The following is a 10,000-nucleotide window of genomic DNA, read 5'->3' as shown; positions in this document are numbered from 1 at the left end:
CCTACGAAGTCCTTTCTATCATCAAGCATCGCATCAGGGTAAAGCGTCAGACTTTGAAAACCGATTTTCCATATACTCAATTCTGAATTAATGACAATTTCAATTTACATGCCTCCCCCACGACACTATATATATGTATAATTGTTATATATATATATATATAATCCTCCTTTTTGTTGTTGTTGTTGTTATGTTTTTCCTTTTTCTTGTAGATAAGCTTTTATGCTTTCAATAACAACATTATTGTTTTGAGATTACTGAAAATTTTTTGCATTTATAAATTTACAAGGGTAACTCTTCTTAATGAGAACCAATTAATCATTTTCTTTTTGTTGTTATTGTTATTAATTGTTTCTTATTTCTCTTCTCCTTCTATAAATAATTGTTCCTATAAATAATTACCTAGCTCTATTAATATTGCAATACCACGCCGTCTTTTTGCGGATTTTAAAATTCCGCATCATTTCTGTGACGGCGTTCTCTCTCTCCCTCTTTCTCTCTCTCTCCTCTCTTTTTCTTTCTCTCTTCTTTCTCTCTCTCTATCTCTGTTGTGAGAAAATAATATATATATATATGAATATATATATATATATATATATATATATATACATACATACATACATACATATATATATTTATATATATATATATATACACACATACATACATACATATATATATATATATATATATATATATATATATATATATATATATAACACAATTCTTTTTTTCAAATTATCTAACATCTCATTCGATCAACCCTCATTTCCTCGAACATTCCAAATTTCCTTCCAACTTTCCTCTTCTCTTATCCTTTCGTTTCTCCTTTTTACATCTCTTAAGGCTTAGATGGAAAAAAAAGAAAAAAATAAGAAAAAAGAAAAGAAAAAAAAAAAGAAATAAGAAGTTCATTCGGGTTGAAAAGATCTTCGTTTTTTCTTTCTCCCCTCCCCACCTTCCTCTTTTTATTATTATCCTGATATATTTACTTGTGATTAAAAGTATTCATATATACGCGGCCGAAAGTGCAACGATGAAATGAACTGGTTGGCAGGGGAAAATAAAGATTGTAAAAAAAAAAAAAAAAAAAAAGAAAAAAAAAAAAAAGAAAAAAATTGTAAATAATTATAGAAAGACAATAAAGGGAAGGGATTACCATTGATTAATCGAATAAATTATTTCGATAAGTAATCCCGTGCTATAATATCTCTAGTTTGTTATATCCTCGATCACACTTGCTGACTGAACGTTTCCCTTTCATCCCAAAACGAAAAATTCATTCATTTCTCTTGTCTCGTTTTGTTTATCTTTCTGTTTTGTTTTTCTGTTCTCTTCAAGCTCGACATATGAAAAGAGACAAAAATTATAATTAAATATATTTGGGAAAAAAAAAAAAAAAAAAAAAATAATTGAACGCGTTACGAAATATCTTGATATCTTTTACGAATATTTCCATTTATATTGTATATTTTTTGTATGTGTATATATACATACATATATATATATATATATATATTTACTTTTTTCAACACCTTTCAAACCACATCCCCGAGAAAATTTACTATTTCCAATAATGATTCTATATTTTCTTCTTTTGTTTGTTTATCTTTTTCTTTCCTTTTCTTTCTTTCTCCTCCGCATTTTCTTCTCCTTTCTCTCCCAATTCTTTTCTTACTTCGTATAAAAATCCCTCTAGAAAACTCGATGACATGCCACTTTTGTCGGAAAAAAAAAAAAGAAAAAAAAAAGTAAATAAAAATTAAAAAAAAAAAAAAAAAAAAAATAAAATAAAATAAAATAAAAAGATTATGCTTTTTATATCGTTATCCATTGGCGATATTTCAATAGCCATGTACAACGTTAAATTTCTATTCTTGTTAAAATTACAACTAAATGTTGTTAACATTTCAATTTTATACAATCATTTTTTTTTTCAATTTCTTTTCCTTTTTCCTCTATTTCATTCTTTCATTCTTCCTTTCTTTCATTCTTTCATTTTATACAATTTTTAATACCAAACAACGTCATCCCATCACGCCATTTAGAATATTTTCTTAAACGACGATTTTCACGAAAAATATTGGGATGAAATGTTTAGTTTACGGACTACGGAAACATATTATTATTATTATTATTTTTATTATTATTATTATTATTATTATTATTATTATTATTATTATTAATATTATTAATATTAATATTAATATTATTATTATTATCATTATTATCATTATTATTATTATTATTATTATTATTATTATTATTATTATTATTATTATTATTATTATATCACGTTAAAAACAAGATACGAATTCGGTGCTCGTTCGTTACTTGTCCAAGGAGAACAGAAGGTAAATTTCGTTTGTTGATATTCTATCTCGAAATTCTATCTCGACATTTCCAACAGACAATTTCATGTTGTTTTTAAACGACGTTGAACGACGTTAAAAAAAAAAAAGAAAAGAAATTCTTTGGATCGACAAACAAAATATCAAATTGCCTTCCGTAAACCTTCGGATATATCATGGCGATTATGATATTAATAGAGAATACACTCTAAGGAGTCTTCGAAAAGAAAAGAAAAGAAAATAAAAGAAAATAAAAAAAAAAAAAAAAAAAAAGTAAGTAAAAAAAAAAAAGAAAAAAAAATATTGAAGAAAAGATATACGCGTTGCGTTACGAGAATATATTGGGGGAAAAAAAAAAATTTACTACATCATTTAGAATATATGCAGATATCATTGTGATCGTGAGAATATGTGTCCCGGTTTTTTGTTTTTTTTTTTTGTTTTTCTTTTTTTTTTTTTGTTTTCAATATAAATAAACTTTAAGCTAACTCTGCATCGATCACCGTCGTGCGTCCGTGGAATGAGGGGGAGAAAAAAAAAGGTGAAACAAAAAGGAAAAAAAAAAAGAAAAAAAAAATAATAAAAAAAAAAAAAAAAAAAAAAAAAAAAAAAAAAAAAAAAAACAAATAATTCAATCATATATTAAATTTCCAAAATGAGAGGGGGGTTCGTTGCATGCGAAGCGCGTCGTAGGACGATCGGGAAAGAATTTTGTACTTTTCTAAGATCATCCATCACCTGCCTGTATGTTGTCTCTTCGTAACAGAACGTGACATTGGCGTGATTTTTCACTTAATGCAAAGAATAAAGAAAAATAAGAATGAAATACCTTCTCTTGGAAAAACCGATCAGAGATATAAGAATAGATAGATATTTGTACCATGATCAGAATCAATTTACAGCTTTGAGCGTTTAGCCTGACGAGACTTGGCAGTACGACGTGGTTTTTTCGTAGAGTCGCTCGGTGTTTCGTCCACGCTAGATTTCCGTTTTAAGGAATCCGTTGGTATAGGTGCTTTAGGTGGTGCCATCTCAGCAGGTTCCGAAGGTGCTCCTGGCGATGGAGATTGCGTAACGGTTGCTTGTTGAACAACTTCCGTAGGACTATGTGCATCCGCTATAGGGATAAAATCCAATCCTTCTCCAAATACCTCTGGCATTACTCCTTGATTGACTAAAGCCTGTAGATCTTCCGTAGGTACGGGCATAGATTGACCACAACCAACGCAAACAGGTATCGCTGGGGACTTAGACCGCCAATATTGTAGTTCTGTCTTGCATTTATTTAATTCCTATAAAATTTCAATCGAAATTATAATCATATCTTGATATAATTCTAATTTAAATCTATCTATTTGTTTTATCCAAATTGACGAGAATTAATTCTTCGAATATTATAATTTATACATATCTATTTCTCTCTCTTTCTCTCACTCTCTCACGTATACTAAGTATACCTGGGTAAATACCTGTAATAGTGTGCTAAACTTGCGAGATGTCTCTTCATTCTTTTTGTCATTGTCGTCGAGACGCGTAGCATACTCTACAATTTGTTTCTGTTGCTCGGCTATTTTCGCCTTACAACTCCTTAAATCCCTACGCATTAACGTCAACTGACTGTTGTATCTCTTCATTCCTTGTTTTATTTTACGAATCCGTTTCCGTAATACCATATTTGATTGTGGAGGTGAAACATTCGTTTCTAAGAGAGCAGGATCTTCGGAGGAATGTGGAGGAGAACCTTCCTCCCCGCTACCACTCCCCGCTTTACTGCTTCCAACACTTAAGGGCGCAGAATCCAGGCACATAAATGGTTTACTAACATTACTAGCTGCTGCGAATTCACAATACATCCATTGTATTTTATCATTGAATTAATTAAATGCAATACATCTAAATTAATATCTTAATAAATATAATTATTTACTCACAAGGGAATGTCCCTGCTAAATCCAGAAAATCAGCTCCAAAATAAGGAATTTCTGGTAACATTGGCTCGATTCGTTCTTTAAAATATTCCATAGCCATAGTACTCAAATCAAACAATTCATCTGTGACTTTATAAGGTCGTGCTAATTTTGGAGTAACCTTTATATAATGTAATATGCGAAAAACTTCATCCAATATCTGTAAACATTGAAATTAAAATATTAATGCAATAAATGTCTCTTATATTTCAAGGAATACAAATTTTATTCGATTTACCTCTCCAGGAAAAAAGCAACAATGTTTTCTCTCAATGTGTTTACCAAAACACATTTGTAATAAAGTAAGTCGCATATGTAGAGTTTCTATAATATCTGATTCACATGCTAATGGATGATTACGACGTGCGGATTCACGTCTAGGCATTTGAGATTTGATCGCTTGAAAGCGACTTAACATTTGTGCTTGAAGTTTTTGAAATGCCGAATTTAAAATGTTTCCACAGACACGATCCATTTGATGAGATACCTATAATATAAAAATGAAATGAATAATCTTGACGAGCCAAAGTAAAACTAATAATTTAATTCTATCAAATAGAATTTCTATGGATAATAATAATAATACTTACTGGACGTAAATGTGCTACAGTATTATAATTCAAATAACTAAAGATCTTCTCAATGATTTCAACCGGCAAATCAAAAAGGCTTAAGTTGCACATAGAAGGAGGTGAAACTGAAGAGGATGTACTGGAAGATCCAGCAGAGGATGATGCCTGATGTTTCCTCGATGGACTAACTTCTCTGATGTCGTTAACACTACCACCTCCATTATTTGCACCTATGCTACTTGATTGACGTGTCGACACCATTTTCTTCATATACAATTAACACTACGACAAACCTGAAACCCATAGAAATAAAAGTTAATACAGATATATAAGTAAAATAATATCTTTAGATGTACAACCTAATCATCGTTCTCTAACAAATCAAATTAAATCAAATCAAAACAAATCAAATCAAATCAAATCAATGACTGAATGTCAACATACATGTCACATATATACTTTTGCAATCTGAATAATTAAAACACACATACACACACACACACACATATATATATATATACACACACATAGTAGATATTTTTAAACGTGTTACAAGGAAGAGAATCGTGGAAGAACAAAAAAAGAAAGAAAACAAAAAAAAAAAAAAAAACACAGAAAAATAAAAAAAGAAAAGAAAAGATGCAATTACAATTACCGATAATACTAATTGAAATGAAAGTCAGATTAGCGCGCGGAAAAATAAATCCTCTTTTTTCCGTTCTATAAATTCATCACGACCGTGAAAAAAAAAAAAAGAAGAAGAAGAAGAAGCACTACGAAAGGAAATGATAAACGACACGAGCATCGACGAGTGGAATCCTTTTTAGAGGCACGTAGATGACGAAAGAGCAATATCGTATTACAACAAGGAACAATTTACGATAATCAAAAATGTCCTGTAACAAACTGACGTCCCCTCCTCCTCCTCCTCCTCCTCCTCCTCCTACTCTTCCTCTTCCTTCCTCGAGGAAAACGACACTGTCTTGAGAGTTTAAGGATTAATACTCTGTGCAATAAAGGTAATACGAAAGGAGCTTTTGGAACAAAGGGTCGGTAGTAGGATCGATTTGTTAGGATCTTAGTTATCATCGGAATAACGATGATACACATTTTCGGCAAGTCCATCTTATTCACAAAAGAAACGAACGAAATTAAAGAAGGAAGCAGCAACGTAACAAGGAAGTAACGAAGAAAATAAGATAGTGAGAAAAGTTTAAACGCTCGATCGGTCAACACTCGAGAAGAGAAAAGAAAAAAGGAAAAAAAAAAAAAAAAAAAAAAAAAAAAAAAACATGGCAAATAAATAAAAATAATAAGTGAGAATCCTTCTCATTCGCGTTAATCATAAACGAACGTATAAATAAATAAATGTATTCTTATTAAAACGGTGGAGGGACGGGACGGGACGGGACAGGAATAGGCGGGGGGTGGGGAAGGGGGAGGGGGATGGAGGGGAAATGTTTAGGACTTAACCGTGGATGTTTTAAAAGATAGATGATACCTGGGAGTATCGGCTTCGTCAGCCGAACACTCTCGACGACGTCGTCGTGCTCTGGCTATGAAAGTATTTTCTTCGCGCGCGAGATTTTTACAACGATCAACAGGAGAAAAGGGGAGGGGAGGGGAGGGGAGGGTAGAGGAGGGAGGGAGGGGGAGGGAGGGAGGGAGAGAGAGAGAGAGAGAGAGAGAAAAAGGAGGAAAAAAAGAAAAAAAGGAGAAAAAAAGGAAAAAAAAAGAGAGAGAGAGAGAAAAAATAAAGAAAAAGCACGATAAGAAGAAGAAGGACGACGATAGAGGATGTGCCGGTTGAAAAATCGTATTCGCGAATATGGATCGTGTCTCTCTCTCTCTCTCTCTCTCTCTCTCTCTCTCTCTTTCTTTCTCTCGATGATGACGATCGTTGTTGTTGTCGTCGTGTCGTTGTTGTCGTTGTTGTCGTCGTAATAGTTGAATAGTAGTAATAGTGCAGTAGTAATGTAGTAGTAATAGCAGTGATAGTAGTAGTAGTAGCAGTAGTAGTAGTGTAGTAGTAGTAATAGTATATAGCTGTCGTCGTCGACGACAAGAGAAAGAATGTAGAAAGAGGTTGATCGTGGTGCGATGTCGTTACACGCAGTAGCAGCCACGACGAAACAACGCGGAGCCCGAGGGAAACAAATAGAGGGAAACCGGGTGATCGTGCGCAATCGATGCTCCCATGACTATCTTTTGCATCTACATCGACTCTCTCTCTCTCTCTCTCTCTCTCTCTCTCTCTCTCTTTCTCTCTCTTGCTCTCTCGTTCTTTTTTTGCTTTTTCACTCTCTCGTTCGCATGTTGAGTTCTCTCTCTCTCTCTCTCTCTCGCTCTTTCTTGCTCTCGTTCTCTCTCTCTCTCTCTCTCTCTCTCTCTCTCTTTCTGTTTCTCGACGAAGTAGAAGTAGAAGAAGTAGAAGAAGAAGAAGAAGAAGTAGAAGAGATTCGTATATAATCACGAGCAAATCCAACGATAATCGATCGTTCGATGAACGCAACTCGATGAAAGTATTTCAGTGAATCCAAGAAAAAGCTGCATACCGCAGTGATATACGATGAAAGCCCTATCACTGTATCCGCGTTGGCGTTTTCAGCGACATTTTGACGGAGATCCTTTCCTTCTCTCTTCGCTCTCCTGCTGCTGCTTTCGTTCTCAGTCCGTTCCACTGGCAATGCTTGCCGCCTCCTTTCCTCTCGACAAAACCGTTTCTCTCTGTGCTCCCTCTCTCCGAGCTTGTTCGTTCGCTCGCTCGCTCTCTCTCTCTCTCTCTCTCTCTCTCTCTTTCTCTCTCTCACACACACATTGTCTCTCTATACCCCACCACTGTGTATGTAACTCTCACTCACTCACTCACTCACTCACTCACTCGTTCGCTCACTCACTCACTCACTCGCTCGCTCATTCTCTCTTTCTCTCTCTCTTTCGTTCTCTTACACTCTCCTTCGCTCGTCAAACTCGTTGATTTGTCTCTTTTTCGTATATACGTTCGTCCTTCTTTTTCGTTAACTCGCATTTTCCGTCCCTCTCTTTCTTTCTTTCTCTCTCTCTCTCTCTCTCTCTCTCTCTGTGTGTCTTTCTTTCCTTCTCTCTCTCTCTTTCTTTTTCTTTCTCTCTTTTTCGTCTATGCCGTACCGACTAAGGGGTGTTTACTACACGCACATACCACACCCGGAAAAAAGCCCGCGCATTTGACGAGAAGCTGTCTTTCTCTCTCTCCTTCCCCCTCCCGATATCCCATTCCGATCGTCGCTCCATCTTTACTAGTGCTCCTAACCCCTGTCCCTTCACCCCACCTCACTCACACCACTCCCCACTCTACTCTCTTTCTCGCTCGCACTTTCTCTCTCTCTCTCTCTCTCTCTCTCTGTCTCTCTCATTCACTCTCTCGCTCTGCTTTTTACCTATGCAGCCGAGTATGTATGTATGTATGTATGTACATACATATATATATATATATGATATATATATATTTCTTTCTCCTATCTCTTTCTTTCTCTCTATTTTCTCTTCGTCTATCCTTCAGGAAAACGCCATCAGGTGTTACTGGCCACGACTCCCGTCGTCCGTAAATATATTGTAAAAGAGAAAAAAAAATGCCGATCGTTTCTCGTTCCTGAGCTTTAAACCTTCATAAACGAAGAATAAAAAGTTAGAAATGGTGACTTCGACTTCGACTTCGACTTCGACTTCGATTTCGACTATGACTACGACTACGATGACTACGACGACGACGACGACGATGATGATGACGACGATCGTTTTCGAACCTCCAAAGTCAACGACAAAACGGTTAAATTATCGTGTCGACGTTAGCTTACGATTATAATCTTCCGTACGATGATCACACCATACGAAACAAACGCGTATACGTATTTTTGTATATCCATGTATGTGTATATATATATTCTCTACACCATTATTCTTTACTATTCGAAATTCAACGACACGAACTGAACATCACGTGCGAACGCGCCCGCACTCTCTATCTGTTCTGTGATTGGTCCTTCGTGAAAACGGCGCGACGATCTTTCGCTGTGAGAATAATTCTAACGTCGTCCAACAGATGGCGTCAGAGTTTGAACTTTCAAAGTTTTGTTAGCGCGGTATAACGATCGACGAAATTTTTAAAAACCAATCACGAATCTTTCTACCAATAGTAAGTCTTCAAATGGAAATAGAAAGTATATACTCGATCTTAAGTAATATTACTTTTTCTATTTTGTCCATTAATTTACTTTTTATCTTTTTTTATGGTTCTATGATTAATATGATTTGATCATTTCGTATTCATGCACTTTGATTCGAATTCTTGTAAATTTTTTCAAATTAGATTCACCTGTTGTAACGGCGAAAAGGTACACGTACATATATATTATATATAATATATATATACACGTATATACGTATATATATTCATTGCACGTGCATGCATGCGTGCGTGCGCGCACATATGTATACATATATATATATATATATATATATATATATATATATATATATATATATATATATAAATTCTTTTTTTAGAAATAAGAAAGATTAGAAGAAAGATAATTGCGAATGCAATAAATGCATTTTTATTAGATTTCATCATTATCCTGATATACACGGAAGAAATCATTGTCAATATATCATTGGATGTGATAGGCATTGAAACAAATAAAGTGACGCATTATTTCAAGATATTATTCTGTTATGCACTCGTTATCGATAATAAAATTATTCAAATAGAATTTGGTCGGGAATGAATGAATATAATTGCGAGCGTAAAATCAGAATACGGTAGGATTATATCTGTCTTTGTTAAGCCGTGTAAATTATCCTCATTTATAATTGACTAAAGTTTTCCAGTTGTGCAACAGCCTTTATACGTTATAACTGTTCATTAGTTCCTTCCTTTATATACTTAAAACGTGATGCTCGATAATTCTTCTGGGATTATATCATCTTTGCGCACGCACACACGCCTTCACAAATACAATGTTATAAACGATTTACACATTATTGTCGGTGTTTTGTAGTAGATTTGTAAGAAAGAAAAAGGAAAAAGAAAGAAAAAAAAAAAAAAAAAAAAAAAGAAGAAAAAGAAGAAAAA

At 34.0% G+C, this 10,000-nt stretch overlaps 1 protein-coding gene across 8 annotated transcripts in view; it reads right to left on the bottom strand.

Moving 5' to 3' along the window:
- LOC124957809 (F-box only protein 28) overlaps positions 1 to 8,878 on the bottom strand; it is a 10,771-nt gene extending 1,893 nt beyond the window's left edge. The window contains exons 1-8 of one of the 8 annotated variants that reach the window (XR_007103742.1): positions 7,446 to 8,717; positions 4,909 to 5,183; positions 4,557 to 4,805; positions 4,283 to 4,478; positions 3,821 to 4,185; positions 3,232 to 3,643; positions 1,160 to 1,718; positions 1 to 545 (exon numbers count right to left, since the gene is read on the bottom strand). The exon at positions 1 to 545 is cut by the window's left edge and continues 203 nt beyond it. Coding sequence is in view for 5 of the 8 variants with exons in the window: in XM_047515161.1 (XP_047371117.1) it covers positions 3,248 to 3,643; positions 3,821 to 4,185; positions 4,283 to 4,478; positions 4,557 to 4,805; positions 4,909 to 5,160 (1,458 nt within the window). In the remaining 3 variants the exon portion in view is untranslated. The other 7 variants (XR_007103743.1, XM_047515158.1, XR_007103744.1 and 4 more) reach the window with 7 other exon arrangements.
- Positions 8,879 to 10,000: the final 1,122 nt, after the last annotated feature.

The sequence above is a fragment of the Vespa velutina genome, chromosome 2, assembly GCF_912470025.1.
Source record: "Vespa velutina chromosome 2, iVesVel2.1, whole genome shotgun sequence".
NCBI classification, from domain to species: Eukaryota; Metazoa; Arthropoda; class Insecta; order Hymenoptera; family Vespidae; genus Vespa; species Vespa velutina.
Note: the sequence above shows the minus strand (reverse complement) of the source record. Positions and strands in the feature narration are given on the sequence as shown.